Source organism: Equus caballus, chromosome 24 (assembly GCF_041296265.1).
Source record: "Equus caballus isolate H_3958 breed thoroughbred chromosome 24, TB-T2T, whole genome shotgun sequence".
NCBI lineage: Eukaryota > Metazoa > Chordata > Mammalia > Perissodactyla > Equidae > Equus > Equus caballus.
The window spans coordinates 47777733-47796213 of NC_091707.1; the positions used below are offsets into that span (position 1 = coordinate 47777733).

The 18481-nt window shown below is 38.2% G+C and overlaps 1 protein-coding gene across 4 annotated transcripts in view; it reads right to left on the reverse strand.

The window, feature by feature from the left end:
* TC2N (tandem C2 domains, nuclear) overlaps window positions 1-18226 on the reverse strand; it is a 42615-nt gene extending 24389 nt beyond the window's left edge. For 2 of the 4 annotated variants that reach the window (XM_023628294.2, XM_023628295.2), the window contains exons 1-3: window positions 18098-18219; window positions 3282-3404; window positions 1723-1956 (exon numbers count right to left, since the gene is read on the reverse strand). In XM_023628294.2, coding sequence (XP_023484062.2) covers window positions 1723-1956; window positions 3282-3348 — 301 coding nt within the window. In that variant the 5' untranslated portion in view covers window positions 3349-3404; window positions 18098-18219. Of the gene's footprint in view, window positions 1-1722; window positions 1957-3281; window positions 3405-18002 lie in introns of all 4 variants that reach the window. The other 2 variants (XM_023628293.2, XM_070249426.1) reach the window with 2 other exon arrangements.
* Window positions 18227-18481: the final 255 nt, after the last annotated feature.

Genomic DNA, 18481 nt, shown 5'->3' on the forward strand with positions numbered 1-18481 from the left:
CCCAAATTCAGTGAGTAAAGTCTGTTCAAGTATCTGGCTGATCCCCGAACCACACATGTGTGGGACAGACTCCAACTAAGGATAAAAAAAATAAGCTGAGATAAGAGCTGCCACCAAAAACACAGAATTTACAGCATATTCCAGTCAAGTTAATTGCCTGGTTAAAGAAAGAACAAGAAAAACAAAAAAAGAAAAAAAAAACACTCTCAGAGTAATATAACAGATTCTAGAGTCTCCATAACATCCAACATCCAGAATACAACCCAAAGTTACTCCATAGACAAAGAAATGACAGAATGTGACCCATTCTCAAAGAAAGACAATCCACAGAATCTGAACCCAGATTAAAGCTCTAAGACATAAAAGAAAACAGGCTCACAATAATGAAAAAAACAAAACAAAACAAGAAATCACAGCAAAGAAACAGGAACTATAAAAAAGAACCAAATGTAAATTCTACAACTGAAAAATACAATGTCTAAAATAAAAAATTCACTGGATGGGCTTAACAGCTGAATGGAGATAGAGGAAAGAGTGAATTTGAAAATAGATCAATACCATCCAATATTAAGAAGAGAGAGGAAAAAAAAAGATTGGGGGAAAAAAGAAGTCTCAGAGACATATAAAACAATAAAAGGTCCAATATATGTGTAATTGGAATTCCAGAAGGAGAAAAGAGGAAAGATAGAGCAGAAAAAAATATTTGAAGAACTATTCTAGATCTTGATAGGCGTTTGGATTACACTGGTATATGCATTTGTCAAAACTCAAAAAATACACACTTAAAACTTGGGTGGCTCACTGTGTGTAAAGTTTATGTCAAAAGGAGGAAAGTGTAAACAGATATTGAACCCTAGTAAATGATATATATGCTTAAGTATTTAGAGAGCCGTGTACTGATGTCTGTAATTTACTCTGACATACATTCTCCCCCCACCAAAAAAGGATTAATCATGGAGAGAGAAATGGATAGATGGATAGATATGTGATAAAAAATACAGTAAAATGTTAATGATAGAATCTATGTGGTGGACATACAGGTATCTACCGTTCTTTCGATTTTTCTGTATGTTTGAAATTTTTCATAATAAAATTTTGGGGAAAAAATCATTATGACTGATAGTGTTTCAATGGACTAAAACAAATTATTTTTAAAATACAAGGGTTACACGTTGTTTCCTTTTCATTAGTCCATTGACCTCTACAACATCAGCCCAAACTCAGCCAACGAATCGACCTCATTCGAGTGGTTATTTAGACTGGCAAGTGTGTTTAGATCGGGAAGTGCAGCGATGGAGAAAGAGGAGAAGGAAGAAAGACTACTTCATTGTTTCCTTATTTCTCTTTACACTAAATTTTAGAAAATAGCAGATAATAATATTTCTTATATTTACTGATCAAATACAGAATAATTCCTCTATTTTTCTTATCCATGTGTGAAGGATAACTGATATATTAAAATTATATTATTCCTTTTAAGAAGGCCAAGTCAACACACAAATGTGTTGTATCATGAACAGATTTCACAATGGGACCTTTCAAAAAAACACTGCACATTAAGTTCCTGTACAGGAGAGAAACATATAAAAAGTGAAACGTAAATTTAAAAGATATTACGTTACAGACAGAAAAGATAAACCTATATTAAAGATTAAAAAAAGCAAAATAACAGCATTTTAACGCTGCATGTTGATTTTTAAACCCCGCCATTTTCTTGTTTACCTTCGAGTTCTTCCAGATGTGAAGGAGTTGCTTGCGTCCTGGGCTGAATATAAGATAACTTAAACCTGGGCACCACAAACGGTACTTCTTTGCCATCAGATGGTAATTTGCAAAGTAAATAATCCTCAGTACAGCCAACCTGAGGCTTTACAGAAACAGAAGTCAATGGAGGTGTACAGATAGTAGTATTTTGACTATTCGAAACTTTTGCTTTAAAGTCTCTCTCCACAGAAACTGCACATAAAAGAAAAAAGAAAAGAAAAAATTAAAAAATGCATGTAAATTTCTGTATAATATTCTAAACCTAGCATGCTTTGGTACTTATTTAATCGTTTTAGAAGAAACTGCTGATACATAAACCACGCTTGGGTCCTATCAAGCACTTCCGGAATCCACATTAATTCTGTCCAGTCAATATTTGAGCGAGTGATATACTATTGCCAAAATATATTAACTTATCATAGTAACAGGTAAAAGAAGCTTTTTAAAGAGTCTCATTCCCACAAAAGAGTTAATAGATGGAAAACAAATTTATTTTTTAGTTAATTCCACAATTATGACTTCCAGGTAAAATCTAGTCCTTTAAAAACACCCTGAACAAAGCAATTCTTGTTGGCAATACTAATGGTTAATATCAGTCTTAAATATATAGAGCAATTCTGAAAAGAAGCTAAAGGGCTCCAAGTCTACAAAAATCTTCACCAAATAACAAAATAATATGTATGCTGACCTTAATATAATACATCTCTCCCTGTGCTAGCCTCTCAGATCTATTCTATCCACTTTCCAGAACTATATGTTCTAAGCTGCGTACCTTAGGATGGGGAGGTAGGGAAGGCCAGAGTTAATCTTTATGTATAATTAGTACTCTCTGCAGACTGAATGAAAGTACAACTCCTATTCTGCAGCAATTTGTGAAATCTTTTAATGCAAAAGAAGCCTTCATACTCAAATATACTAGGAAGCTATGCTCTAGACTAAGAGATACAAGAAAGACCCAAAGAAAAAGAAAGTTCCAGTCATAACCCTGAAGAGATGAGGAAACCACACGATACAAAGGGAAATCTCCAGGAGTCCTGGATAAACGTGGGTTTTGCTAAAGTTACGGGTCTTTTCTCGATTGGGCCTTATTCACCAAAGGCATTTTTTAGTGCACTGTTCATAGACTGGAAACCATTGGCCAGAGTATGTTGTCCTCCCAACCCCCCAACACTTCTCTTCTCCCCTGCCTCCGCCTGTCCGACTTCATCCGCCTGTAACACTCATGTCCAAGCCCCACCTTCTCTTACTGCCCTCTTCCCACTCAGCCTGCTAAAGTCTTCTTCAAACCTCCATACAAACGCCACCTCGCTGCGGTGCTGTTCCACCCTGCGCTGAATTCACCTTTCTCTCCCCTACGCTCCAGAGTACTTTAATACTTACCTAGTGTGCCTTATATTTACATTTCTGCCTTCCCTATGAAGTTAGGAAATAAGTCTCATTTCTCTTTATATTACAAAATGCCACAAATGAAGACATTAAATAAATGTTTGTTGAAGACAAAACAAAACGAAACTCACAGGTGTGCTTTTCTGTTTCACCATAGAAACATCCTTTACAGCAACTCTTTATAAAGTCTGCTGCCATTAGACTTAATTTCCAATATCCAGCAAAAGATACAAACTTCCAGTTTTAAAATTAATCTGTTGGGAGAATAGAAAACAAGTTAAAATGATCATGCTTGATGCAATTAGATATCACTAAATAAATCATATTTTCTAAGACAGTGAAATGTTCAGAGGGAGAGAAAGTTTTGCTCCTATATGCAATTTTGTATAACCTAGGTTTCTTATAATTATTAAAATGACACACTTAAAACCTCATAAATAAACAATCTCAATGTTAAACCTGAAAAAAAGAAAAGTTGTACTCTCCATTTTCTCTTTTGCCTGGTATACTTAACGTCCAAACAAAATCTGAAAGATAATATGCCTCTCATAAAAAGTGTGAGAAAAATTTCACTTCCCTCAAATCAAGTCTTTTGATAACCCAAGGCCCTATAATGAGGGCCAATAAACGAAAAACTTCCTACTTTAGAAGTTACTTTAATGCTTAGAACTACACTTACAGAAAAATATATCTTAAACACTCTATCACACACTCACAAAAAGACACCAGCTAACTAAAACACAAATAAGATACAGTGGAAATAAAGGAAATCTGTGTTAAATTTACCAAGAACTTCACGTCCAATTGCCCACCTTGGTCTCAATGACTTTGTCTAAATGCATTCTCTCCATTTCTGCCTACTTAAACCCTGTACATTTTCATGGGAAATTTCAAATGGACGCAAAAGAAGACATAATAGCATAACAAAACTCCTATCGTCCAGACTAAACAATTATCAACTCATGGCAAATCTTAATTCATCTCTACCTCCCCACTTACCCTGACCTTTGGATTATTTTGAAACAAATTCCAATCATAAAATTTCATCCACAAATACTTAAGTAATTATCTCTAAAAGATGTGGCAGAAGGACTCAGGAGTTAACTTCAAGGGGCAGTCACCAGCTAAAGACGGGTCAATTCGAATATCAAAACAAATGATAACTGTAATGCATTGTTAACATATCAAGTATTTCTAAAAGGTACTCTTTTGCAAAAAACATAATCATAATAGCATTATCACATCTTAAAAATTTAATATAATCAACTACCTAGTCAGTGTTCAAATTTCTTCCATGGTGTCAAGTTTTTTTATAGTTGTTTTATTCAAATCAAGATCAAAATTTGGATTGTTTCCAGTCCTTTGCTATTAAAAATAGTGACATGGTAGCTTTGTGCACACATATTTTCAGATATTTCCCAGTACATATCTGTAAGATAGATCCCTAGAGATAGGACTACTAGGTTAAAAGGTAAATATATGTGTAACTTCATTTAATATTGCTAAATTTCTCCCTAAAGTTGTACCATTTTGCAATCCGAGTAGCAATATAAGAGAGTACCTATTTCTGTCCCCAACAAAGTATCTGTCAAAGTGCTGGACTTTTGCCAATCTGATAAAAAAAGAAATGATATCTTGTGCTGTTTTAATTTGTCTCTCTCTTATAATAAGTGAGGTTGAGCACATTTTCATATAAGGCTAATCCGTATTCGTTTCAATGAACTCGTTGCTAACTCATGCCCATCTTTCTAGAAAACCATTGGTCCTTTTCTTCTTCAATTTTAGAGGGTCTTTATATATTTGAGAGATTAACCCACTGTCCATGATATAACTGGCAAACAATCTTTCAGTTTGTCATTGTCTTTTTACTTTGATTATGTTTTCTGCTATGCAAAAGAGAGAGTGTGTGAGTGTATACATGTGTATATACATGTATACATACATATATAAGTACATATACTCACACATATGTAATTATACTTATCTATGTTTTTCCTTTTTGCTTCTGAATTTAGAGTCAGAGTAAAGTTTTCCCCATACACAGGTCACAAAAGATTTTACCCATGTTTTCTTCCAATACTTACTGTGGTATTATTTTCTATACTAACATCCTGGCGTAGAGTATTAGAAATGGATGCAATCCCATCTTTTCAGAGTTGACTATCCCAGCATCACAAATACCACATTAAAAATTCCATATTTTCTCCACTGATTTTAGGATGCTGCTTTTATTACAGACTAAATTTCCACATGCAATTGGGTTTATTTCTGTATTTTCTATTCTCTTCAGTTGCTCTGTCTATTCCTGTACCAATACCACATTTGTTTTTATTATAAAGGCTTATAATATGTTTTACTGTCTAGCAGGGCTAGCCTCCCATCCTTACTGACGTCCAATTTCAGGGTTTTCCTAGCTATTCTTGCTTGTCTGTTCTTGCAAGTGAACTTTATAATCTGTCTAGCCCTAAGAGGAAAAATGCGACGGTACTTTCATTGGAATAATGTTAAATTTATAAATTGTCTTAGAAAAAACTGAAATCTTTAGGATGTTGAGTCTTTCCTACCCAGAACATGGTATATCTTCACATTTTTCCAAGTCTATGTTTGTATCTGGGAGTTTTTATAGTTTTTCTAATATAAATTCTGAACTTTTCTTGTTAACTGCATGCCTGTAAAATTTGTTTGGCTATCACAATAGCATATTTTCTTCCATCATATCTTGTAAGTGATTTCCATTTTTAAAATTTATACATTTTCAAAGCGCTTTTCAGCCCTAGTTTAGAGGATGCATTCACTGACCACCCAGATCATACTAATTTCTCTCATCTCTAAACATCTAGAGAACTTAAAAAAATTGACATTTTTCTCAACATTTGACGAGACCTGTTCTATTTCCCGCTAGAATATCAACTGTTAAGAAAGAATATTTTGCTCACTTTCTAGTTACCATTCAGCACCCCATATGATGCTGAGAATACAGCTGGAACTCAGCAAATATGTAGCTGATAGATAAGGAAACATGGTACAATATCTAGCTCATATAAAAACTTGTAACATACTCATGAAACCACATTTCTGACCCAGTCAGCTTGCAAATACTTTACACTAATCATGAGGGGAACGTGGGAGGACTGGTTAAAAATGATTACTACTTCTGGGAGAAAAGTCCTCAAAATTAATGGCCTTGAGTCATCCACAATGAGTTGGGGAAGAGGAGGGAGGGATGCAGATAAGGAAACAAATTTATACGAATAATAAGGCAGCTAGAGTTTGCACGACGGACTCCTGGAGAGTAGAGAGGGGCACAGAGAGAGAATCACAGATGTCAGCAGAGGGTCCCCGTCGACCATTCAGCACAGCACTGATCAGAGCATGCATACAAGGAAACTACACAAGACTGGGGGAAAACGACCAGAAAAGATTACAAAAACCATGACCGGCACTCACCCAGGGTCGTAATAATGCATGTCCCTACTAATGAGACTGCAGAAACCCCATAATTCACAGGTATTGGATAGAGTACTCAGAAAGATCTTGCCTCAATACCAGAGGATAAGCAGCCCTAAACCAAACACTAGTCTGATGCCACCTAACAGATCTTAAAAGACTCAAAAGGATCAAACTATTTCCAAGAAATTTAACTATGTCCCAAAGCGAAAGCTATTTACAGAAACCTAAGAATATCTAGCAAACAGAGTAAAATTCACAATGTCTGGCATCCAATAAAAAATTACCAGACATGCAAAAAAGTGAAAAAAACATAACCAATAATGAGGAGAAAAATCAACCAATTGCAACCAACCCAGAACTGACACAAGACAGTTAAGAACGTTAAAACAGTTATAACTGGATTCTATATGTTCAAAAAGTTAAGTAGAGACATGAAAGATATTAAACAAAGACCCAAACTCAACTTCTAGAGATGAAAACTATAATGTCTGAGATGGAAAATACACCGGATGGGATTAATAGCAGATTAGGTATTGCAAAGAAAAGATTAATGAACTTGAGAACACAGTAAGAGAAACCATCCAAAATGAAACACAGAGAAAAAAGCATAAAGACAAAATGAAAAGAGTATCCATGACCCAGGGGACAATTTCAAGCAGCCTAATACACAAGTAATTGAAGTCCATGAAGGAGATGGAGAGAGGCATAAAAAATATTTGAAGAAATAATACCAAAATTTTCCAAATTTGATAACTACAAACCACAGATCTAAGAACTTCAACAAACATCAAGCACAGGAAGTATGAAGAAAACTATGCCAAGGTACATCATAATAACATGGCTCAAAACCAATGATGAAGAGGAAATCCTAAAAGCAGCTAGAAAAAAAGACACGTCATACAGTGGGCCCTCCGTATCCGCAGGTTCTGCAGCTGTGGATTCAATTAACTCTGGATCAAACGGCCTACGATGGCTGTGTCTGTACCGAACACGTACAGACTTTTTTCTCATCATTCCATAAACAATACAGTATAGCAACTATTTACTTAGCTTTTACATTGTATTAGATATTATAAGTAATCTAGAGATGATTTGAAGTATACAGGAAGACACGCCTAAGTTATATACAAATACTACGCCATTTTATAAAAACGACCCGAGTATCTTCAGATTTTAGTATCTGTGGGGGGTCCTAGAACCACTCCCTGTGGATACCCAGGGACAACTGTATACACAGGAACGAAGATAACAATAGCAGCATAGATCTCATTGGAGACAACGCAAGCAAGAAAATAGTGGAGCAAAATCTCTAAAGTACTGAAAGAAAAAAACACTGCAGTGTAGAATCTGACACCTAGAGAAAATCTTTCAAAAAGGAAGGTGACAAAAAGACTTTTCCAGACATATAAAAGTTGAAAGAATGAACCACCAGCAGATCCACACCACAAGAAGTGTTCAAGGACATCCTTGAGGCAGAAGAATGACACCAGATGGAAATATGAATCTACACAAGGAATGAGGAACACCATGGATACAAATATATAAGATTTATTACCACTTAAATCTCTTGGATTTTTGATGCTTAGATAAAAATAATAACATGGTGATATGGGGCTTATAGCATATGTAAAAGTAAAATGCACAACATCAATAGTACAAAGGCCAGGAGAGAGAAACAGAAGTATTCTACTATAAGGTTCCTGCACTAAATGTGATGTGGTATAATACCATTTGAAGATAAACGGTGCAAAGTTAAAGATAAGTACTTTAAATCCTAAAGCAACCACTAAAATAAGAAAATACAGGTTTTGCTAATAAGCAAACAAATTGATCAAGTGGAATCATACCAAAAAATTCTCAATTAGTATAAAGGAAAGGAGAAAAAGAAGACAGGTGGGACAAAAAACAGACAAGATGAATAGAAAACAAATAGCAAGATGACAGACTAGCACAAACAATTACAGGTGGGATGAACAGAAAACAGTAGGATGATCGATTTAAACCTATTCATATCAACAATCACATTAACTGTGCCAATTAAAAAGCAGAGATTGTTAGATTGGATAAAAAAGCGTGACCCAAGTATACGCTGCTTACAAGAAAGGTACTTTACATATAAACACACAGGGGGCCCGCCCCGTGGCCAAGTGGTTAAGTTCGTGCACTCCACTGTGGCAGCCCAGGGTTTCACCAGTTCAGATCCTGGGCGTGGACATGACACCATTCGTCAGGCCACGCTGAGGTGGTGTCCCACATAGCACAACTAGAAGGACCCACAACTGAAAATACAACTATGTACCGGGGGGCTTTAGGGAGAAAAAGCAGAAAGAAAAAAAAATAAAGAAATAAATAAATATGAAGACACAGACAAGTTAAAAGTAATAGGATAGATATCCCTCATAAATACAGACACAAAAATCTTCAACAAAATATTAGCAAGCCAAATCCAGGAACACATAAAAAGAATTATACATCACAACCAAGTGAGATCTATCCCAGGATTGCAAGGTTGGTTTAACATCTGAAAATCAATTCATAAAATACATTATATAATAGAATAAGGGGGGGAAAACTACATGATCATCTCAGTAGATACAAAAAAAGCTTTGAAAAATACAATGCTCATTCAGGACAAAAAATCTGAGCAAACTAGGAATGGAAAAGAACCTTCTCAACATAATAAAGAGCAACTACATAAAGCCTACAGTTCACATCACGGTAACTGCTAAAAGACTGAATGCTCTCGCTCTAACCCCAGGCAAAAGACAGGACGTCCACTCTCACCACTTCTGTTCAACACTGTGCTGGAGATTCTAGCCAGGGCAATTAGGCTAGAAAGATATAAAAGGCACCCATGAAGAAACAACTCTCTTTAGTAACAGACAACATGATCTCGTAAACAAAAAGAGCCAAAGGAATCCATTAAAAAAACTACCATAAATAATAAGTTGTGTACTGTTGTAGGATATAAGATCAATCTACGAAAACTAGTTGTGTTTCTATACACTAATAATGAACAGTCTAAAAACTGAAATTAAGAAATCCATTCCATTCATAATAACACTTTTTAAAAAACACCTAAAATCCTTAGGAATACTTTAACAGGAGAAGTGCAAGACTTGTACACTAAAGACTACAAAACACTATTGAAAGGCGTTAAAGAAGACTTCGATAAATAGAAAGACACTTCATGTCCATGGATTGGAAGAAATAATACCAGCATTTCAATATTCCCCAAATTAGTGTACAGATTCAGTACAATCTCCATAAAAATCCCTTGTAGCTTCTTTACAGAAACTGACAAGGTGATCCTAAAATTCATATGGAAACGTAAAAGACACAGAATAGCTAAAACAATCTTGAAAAAGAAGAACAAGTTGAAAGACATACTTTCTGACTTCAAAATTTACTACAAAGCTACACAGTAATTAAGACTGTGGTACTGGCATAAGGACAGATACACAGATCAATGGAATAAAACTGAAAACCGAGAAGCAGACCCTTACATTTATGGTCAATTGCTTTTTAACAAAGGTGTCAAGAAACTTTAAGGTGAAAAGAACAGTCTTTCAACAAATGGTGCTAGGACCACTGGACATCCACACGCAAAAACATAAAAAAACACTTAGGACAACTACCTCACACTGCAGGCAAAAACTCAAAATGGATCACAAATCTATGAGTAGGAACTAAAATTACAAAACTTCGAGACGAAAACATAGGAGTAATTCTTTGCGAACGTGGGTTAGGCAATGATTTCTTAGATATGACAGCAAAAGCACAAGCAATAAAGAAAAATTCGATATATGAAACTTAATCAAAATGAAAAACTTTGTGCTTCAAAAGACACCCTCACAAAAGTGAAAAGACAACTCAGAGACTGGGAGAAAATATTTGAAAATCATAAATCCAGTAAGGAGCTTATATCTAGAATATATGGAGAACTATTACAACTCAATAATAAAAAGAAAACTAACACAAAAAATAGGCAAAGGGGGCCCACGCAGCAGTGTAGCAGTTAAATTCACATGCTCCACTTCGATGGCCCAGGGTTAACCCGTTCAGATCCCAGGCACAGATCTATGCACTGTTTACCAAGCCATGCTGTAACAGGCATCCCACATATAAAACAGAGGAAGATGGGCACAGATGTTAGCTCAGAACCACTCTTCCTCAGCAAAAAGAAGAAGATTGGCAATGGATGTTAGCTCATTTTCAATCTTCCTCACCAAAAAAAAAAATTAGGCAAAGGATTTGAACAGGCACTTCTCCAAAGAAACATCCAAGGGACCAAAAACGCACATGAAAATATACTCAACACCATTAGTCATTAGGGAAATGCAAATAAAAATGAGATAACACCGTACACTTAGCAGAAAGGATAAAATTGCAAAGACTGACGATTCCAAGTGTTTACAAGCATGTCGAACAAGTACAACTCTCGTATTCAACTGGTGAGAATAAAAAATGGTTTGGCAGTTTCTTTAGTTAAACATAAACCTACCATATCATCCAGACATTCCATCCCTAGGTATTTACTCAAGAAAAAAGGAATCATAAATCCACATAAAGACTTGTACACTGGTGTTTTTAACAGCTCTATCTGAAATAGCCAAAAACTGGAAAATCAAACATCTACCAACAGGTGAATAAACAAATTGTGTTATATCTGTACAACGGAATACTACTCAGCAATAAAGGAATTACCAATCTGTGGGCTGGTGTCTTTCCAGCACTATTGGTAGATTTTCCAGTAGTGAAAAAATTCTCACTCATTATCTTTTTAAATATTGTTTTTACCTATTTTCTATTCCTTTTCTTCCAGAAACTCCAGTTTATTGGACTTTCTCACTATAACTTCTCATTCTAATCATTCTAATTTCCACTCAATCTTTTTTATGTTTTCCATTTCTGTCTCTTTGAGCTGTATTCTGAATGCTTTATTCTGACCTATATTCTGGTTCATTCATTCTCTCTTGGGATTTGCCTAATTGCCTAATCTGTGGTTAAACTCAACAAATGAGTTTTGAGTTTTTTATCACTGCATTTTTCATTAAAAGAAATTACACTGTTCTTTCTTTCAACCAGCTCTGTAGCTCTGTTACTTTTAAGACTCCTGCTCCCTGCATATATTTTCAAACTTGTCTTCTATTTACTTAAATAGCCCAACATAGTTATTTTAATAATCTATGACTGGTAACTCTAACACAAAGTTTTTGTAAGTTTACTTCTAACTATCCAATGTTCTGCTGATTCTTGCTCAGGCAGTTTTATTTCCTTATGCACTTGGTTATCTGACAATAAATTATTCACTGACCTCAAAACTTTACTGGTAGAACTTTTTTTTTAAGTCAAAGATGAAAGCACACTCCTAGAGAGAAGACTTGCATTTGTTTACCAAATCACTTTAAACGCATGTTTTCATAAATAACCCAGTTTAAAAATGGGTGAAGAAAAAAAAAAAGGGCAAAGGATGTGAATAGACATTTCTCCAAAGAAGATAGATAAATGGCCAATAAACACAAGAAAAGGTGCTCAACATCATCAGTCATTAGGGAAATGCAAACCAAAACCACAATGAGATACCACTTTACACACACTAGGATGGCTACAATAAAAAAGACAGGCAAAAATAAGTGTTGACAAGGATGTAGAGAAACTGGAACCCTCATACATTTTGGTGGGAATGAAAAAATGGTGCAGCTGCTTTGGAAAACTGTTTGGCACTTCCTCCAAAAGTTAAACACAGAGTTACCATGTGACCCAGGAATTTCACTCCTACGTAACTATACCCATGAGAATGGAAAATACATTTCCACATAAAAACTTGTACACAAATGTCCATAGCACATTATTCATAATAGCCAAAAAGTGTATACAAACTCAAATGTCCATTGACTAATGAATGGAAAACCAAAGCGTGATCTATCCACACAATGAAATATTATTCAGCCATAAAAAGGAATAAAAAGCCGTAAAAAGTACTGAGTCATGCTACAACATGAATAAACCTTGAAAACGTTATGCTAAGTGAAAGAAGCAAGACACAAAAGACCACATATCGTATGATATCATCCATATGAAATGCCCAGAATAACCAAATCCATAGAGACAGAAAGTAGATCAGCGCTTGCCAGGATTGCAGGGAAGGGGGAAATAAGGAATAACTGTTAATGGATAAAAGGTTTCTTTTTGGGGTAAAGAAAGGTTTTGGAATTACACAGTGATGATGGTTGCACAATTTCTGAATATACGAAAAACCACTGAACTGTACACTTTAAAACGGTGAATTTTATGGTATATGAATTAGATCTCCAAAAAAACAAGATTTAAAAAAATTCACATTTTGAAATTTTTTAGACCACCATAGTGCTGTGAACTTCCCCCATGGTCTGGTGGCTGAACTTCTCAAGGACGGGGTTTCCCCCTCTGTTTGACTTGGCATTAAAGCAACTTTCCCTTCAGATCCTTGAAGGAGGGAGAGTGAGTTTTCATCCTTTCCATGACATCACAGACCTTTGGGATCGCAGAATTATGGCCAGAAAGTCTCTTGTCAGCTTACCTCGAATGAGCCCTGGGATGACTTCTCACCCCGCCTCCCATCCTCCAAATCCACCAAGCTATCCAAATCCAGGCAAGTTCCCCCAGTTTAGCAAATGCCCTCAAAGTAAAAAAGACTTAAGGGCTCCTTTAGACTCTCAGATTTTCAGCTTTCTCTTAGATTTTGACATAATTCCTAAATACCTTTAAAAAAATTTAATACAGCATTCTTGGCTATTTTCGGTGTGAAGGTTTTTCTAAATATCTTAACTATATTCCCCAAATGAAAACCCTATAGTTACTTTTCAAGTTAAAATTAAGTCCAGTCAGTTAGGGCAGGATTTGCAAAAGCCAAAGTCTGGCGCAGTCTACATTAAACACCTTCGGTAGTACCTGGGATGGCGGGTGATTACTGCAGATGTTTAAGACTTAAACAACACATTACACTCCGATGACAAGTTTATCTTAGAAAACAATTAAACATTAATTTGAGGGGGAGTCATGGGTGGGCGACTCGTTCTCTTAGGTATCAAGGCTCTTTACACAACTAAAATAAATAAGATTGTGGCAAGGATACACCAAGAGAGCTAAGAAAGAACAGCCCAGACACATATGCACACATATGGAAACTTGACATGTGACACTTACAGATCACTGGGAAGAAAAACAGAATATTCACTAACTGATGCTGGGAAAGACCCATTACCCATATGGGAAAAAAATGAAACGAGACCCCCACTTCACACCACAAGAAAATCATTTTCACATGGATTAAGGACATAGACACGAAAGGTAACATTTTAAAGCTTTCAGAAGGAAACATCAGACTATATCTTTATGACCTCAGAGCTGGGAAAAATCTGTCAAACAAGACGCCAAAAGCACAAACCATAAGGAAAAGGCTGACATATTCAACTACATTAAACTATAGAACGTGCCCATCAAAAACCACTATCAAATAAAAAGACAAGATACCAGGAAAAAGATATTTGTCACATGTACAACTGGCAAAGGATTCGTATGCAGAATATATATGCAAAAAAAAACCAACTTCTGGAAGTCACTTTTAAAAAGGCAAAAAAATAAAATAAAAAATAGGCAAAAGACATAAACAGACATCCCAAAGAAGAGGAACTATGAAAGATTCAACATCAACAGTAATTAAGGAAATGGAAATTAAACTCACAATGGGATACCATCTCTCACTCACCAGATTGTTGAAAAGAAAAAAATCAGATAATTACAAATATGGTTGTACAAATGTCTCAAATGTTGGTGAGAAAGGGAACAAAGTGGACGCCTAACATCCTGCTTGTGAGAGTAGAAACTGGCACAACCGCTTTATAAAACAATTTGGTATCATCCAGCAAACCTAGAGATCCACAACTCCACTCCTGGGCAAAAAGCCAGAGATATTCCTGCACACGGACACAAAAAGACATGGATTAGAACTGTCATAACGATTCAGGTTTTGGGGTTGGTTTTTTTGTTGCTGAGGAAGATTCGCTGTGAGCTAACATCCACTGTAACTCCTCCTCTTTTTTTGCTTGAGGAAGATTCGCCCTGAGCTAACAACTGTGCCAATCCTCCTCTATTTTTCTGTATGTGGGACACCTCCACAGCGTGGCTGGTGAGCACAGTAGGTCTGTGCCTGGGATCCGAACGGCGAACCTGGGCCACCCAAGAGGAGCATGCAGAACTTCCACCACTCAGCCAAGGGGCCAGGCCCAACAAGTCAGTTTTTAATGGCAAAAGTAAAAATTAAAATAAAAAAAGAAGACTGAAAATACCCCCAAACATCCATTAACAGGAAGATGGATATACGGTGGTAAAGCCATACAATAGAATCATATAGAGCAATAAAAAGTAAACAATAACACATCCACATAGATGAATCTCACATTATATATGTTGTGCAAAAAAAAAAGTGATAGAACAGGCAAAACTAAATAATACATTATTTAGGAATATATAAATATGTAGTAAAACTTTACAGAAAATCAAGGAGCATGGAAAGAGAAAGACAATCTGGACTTCAAAAATATTGATTATGTCTTATTTCTAAAGCTTGATATGTGTACAGGAGCATTTATTTTATTTGTATTCTCTAGATCTGTAGATGTCTCAAAAGTACTGTTTCCAGTTGTTCCCCATCCTTGTCAACACTCGATTGTTTTGGCCTTTTCCATTTTAGCCATTCTTTTCACATTCCTAAAGAAAATACACATAAAACTACTTGTCTGAACAACAACAAAAAAATTAAACTTTCAAGGCCAGCCCAGTGGCACAGCGGTTAAGTTTGTGCATTCCGCTTCAGTGGCCTAGGGTTCGCCAGTTCAGATCTCGGGTGAGGACCTATACACCGCTTGGTGAGCCATGCTGTGGCAGGCGTCCCACATATAAAGTAGAGGAAGATGGGCACGGATGTTAGCTCAGGGCCAGTCTTCCTCAGCAAAAACAGAAGGATTGGCGGCAGATGTTAGCTCAGGGCTCATCTTACTCCAAAGGAAAAAAAAAAATCAAACTTTCAATGAAGATGGAAGGGAAACTCATAAAGAAATTTTAACCTAAGAGCATTTTCCCTTGAATGCGTAATAATAGTTGAAGCAAAGGCCCTATCTGATGTATGCCTCATGGATCCTGACTTTGACAAAATATCTGATGTCTACAGAAGACTTTTAGGAGAGTCACTGAGATATACATGAAAGAATCACATGACTTAAACGTAAAGAGTATCAAAGTACTGGAACTCAGGTGAAATACAATCCAACAGTTTGTTAAAGGATGACTAACACTGATAACGCCTGGACCCCACAGACCAAAATACCACTCAAATAGTGTGCATGAGTCGAATAGGGGGAGATGAAATACTCTCCTATAATATATCCAATGCTTAGTTACTGGCTCTCAGCTTCTGCCACTTGACCACGAGAGAGGCACATGCCGTGAGGCACACTTTTAATTCTACCATCCTTATATTCTCTCCAATATGACTACAAACTCCTACCAGCCTGTCACTTCTCCTTCTAATCTTTGTTTCCCAAAATGAAGATTCCACATTCACTATCTTTATTTCTTCATCCTCTATTTACTCCTCATATTCATTCAGATTTGGCTTCCATCCCTATTTTAAATTATGTTTGCTGAGATCGAGGACCCCCTTCTAACTTTCAAAGCCAATAGGCACTTTATCAGCTCCTATATTCCTGATTGCTCTGACTCTGAGATAGATTTCTCTCCTCTTTAAAACTCTTTCCTTTCCTGGCTTCTACGACACGACTATCTGTTAGTTTTCCTCCTTCTTTCTTGAATGTTCCTCTTCAGTCTCCTTGGCTGTCTCTACCCATCACTTAAATATTGGTGTTTCCCATCCTTGATCTTCCTCTCTTCTTACTCTTACTTGAATGATTTCTTCCGCTCTCACAGGATTAACTACCATAAATCCACGGATGTCTCCAACATCTACAACTCTGAGCCTGACTTCCGAAAACCCTGATACCAATATACCCAAATGCCAACTAGACAGCCCTGCCAGATGTCTTACAAGAATCTCAAGCTCATTTTCCCTCAACCAAATTAATTTCTCCATTTGTTAGTTTTATTCGTGAACACACAACTATAATTCAAGTGGAGCAAATAAAATACAAGAGATACTGTAAACACTCTTTTTCTTCAAAGGTTAAAAAAGCACAAATTTTTATGAAGCCTTTTCACCCCAGGTACGAAGGTAATTCACGTCATTAGCAAAAACTACAAAATATGAGATGACAAAAAGCAAACCTCAAATCTCAGCTCTCAAAGGCAAGAAATATCAACATTTCCTTCCAGCAAAAACAATTCTTAACCATGGTAGTTACATATCAAAATATTAAACTGGTAAACAGGAGGTGTTGTCAACTCAATATTTCCAGGCTATTTTTTGCAGTATTAATAAGGAAAAAAACATAACTCTATTACTATCTACCTGGAGTGAGAATTAGTATAATATTTTAAGTACAAATGCAATCCTTTTACATGCTGTATTTGAAATACTCCAAGGAGTCAATGTCTTTGGTTGGCATCTACTTTGCCCATACCTGGACATCTGTCTGTGTGCAATGCACTTCATAATTCATCCAGAGTATTTTCCTCTATTTAAAGTAAACCATAGCAAAGAAAGAAAAAGAAAAACTAGAAGGGATAGAAGCCAAATCTAAAATCTAGCTGGGTAGATAATTCGTGCTTTGCAAACCACAGGAAACTGACATTTTAACACCCCTTCGCCGCTTCAAAAAGTTTCGGAAAAATCACACATAACACCCCTCGGCCAACCTGTTCTCATCAGACTCTCCAGACGGAGAGGGGTGCCTCCCTCTCTCCCGGAGCCCAGAGTCCACCTGCGGCCGGGGGTCGGGAGCGCGCGCCCAGGCCCGCGCTGGGGTCTCCCCTTCTCTGGCCCCGGGCCCACGGAGCGGACCCGCGAGCCCGGGGAGGGCGCGCCTGGCCCGGCCCCACCGCCCACCGCGCTCCACGGGGCGGGTCACTGCCCCCCAGCCCCGGCGATCGCGCCTGCAGAGGGGTCCTAAGCCCCTCAGGCCTCCAGGGAGCAGGCGTCGCTGGGGAGCCTGGGGAACAGCCTCCCGGGACCCCCAACCAAGGCGACATTTAAAAAAAAGTTCAAGCAGATGAAAAACCATGCCTAACAGTCGCTCCACACCCAGCCCCGCGACGCCGGGGGCGAGGGGGCCACGCTGCGGACGCAGGGGTCGCTCGCACAGCCCCACACCAGCCACGCGAGTCCCACCCGGAGGCCAGGGCCGCGGCCGCTCGAGGCCCGAGCCACGCGGCGCGCCCCGGGAGGCGCCCCGACAGCGGCAGCGCACCTGAGCCCGCCGGCCCCCTCCCCGCCGGGGCCGGGGTCTCCACGCGCGGCTCTCGGGGCGCCCCGGCTCCACCACGCGCTGACGCGCCCAGTTACCTGCTCGAGGCCGCGGGCGCTGCGCTCTGCAGTCGCTGCCCGGGGGAACCCAGACTCGGGTCACCTCGCGCGGCCGCGCCCCGAGGCCCCGCCCCCGTCCCCCTAAGCCCGCCCCGCCCTCCATCGGCCCCGCCCCCTCCACAGGTCCGTCCCGCCCCCAGGTCCGCCCCGCCCCCTCCCCAGGTCCGCCCCCCCACCCTTCTGGAGGTGCGCGCCGAGGGGCGGGGCCGTCGGCTGGCTCGCGCACCTGAGCAAGGTGCGCCTGCGCCCTCTACTCCTTTCCTCGTCTCTCCAAGCAGCGGCTGTCAAGTGCTCCCTCTGGAAAGATCTAAAATGGAGCTGGGCAGTTTGAAGTGTGTTGAGGGATCAGAAGGGAGATAGAAG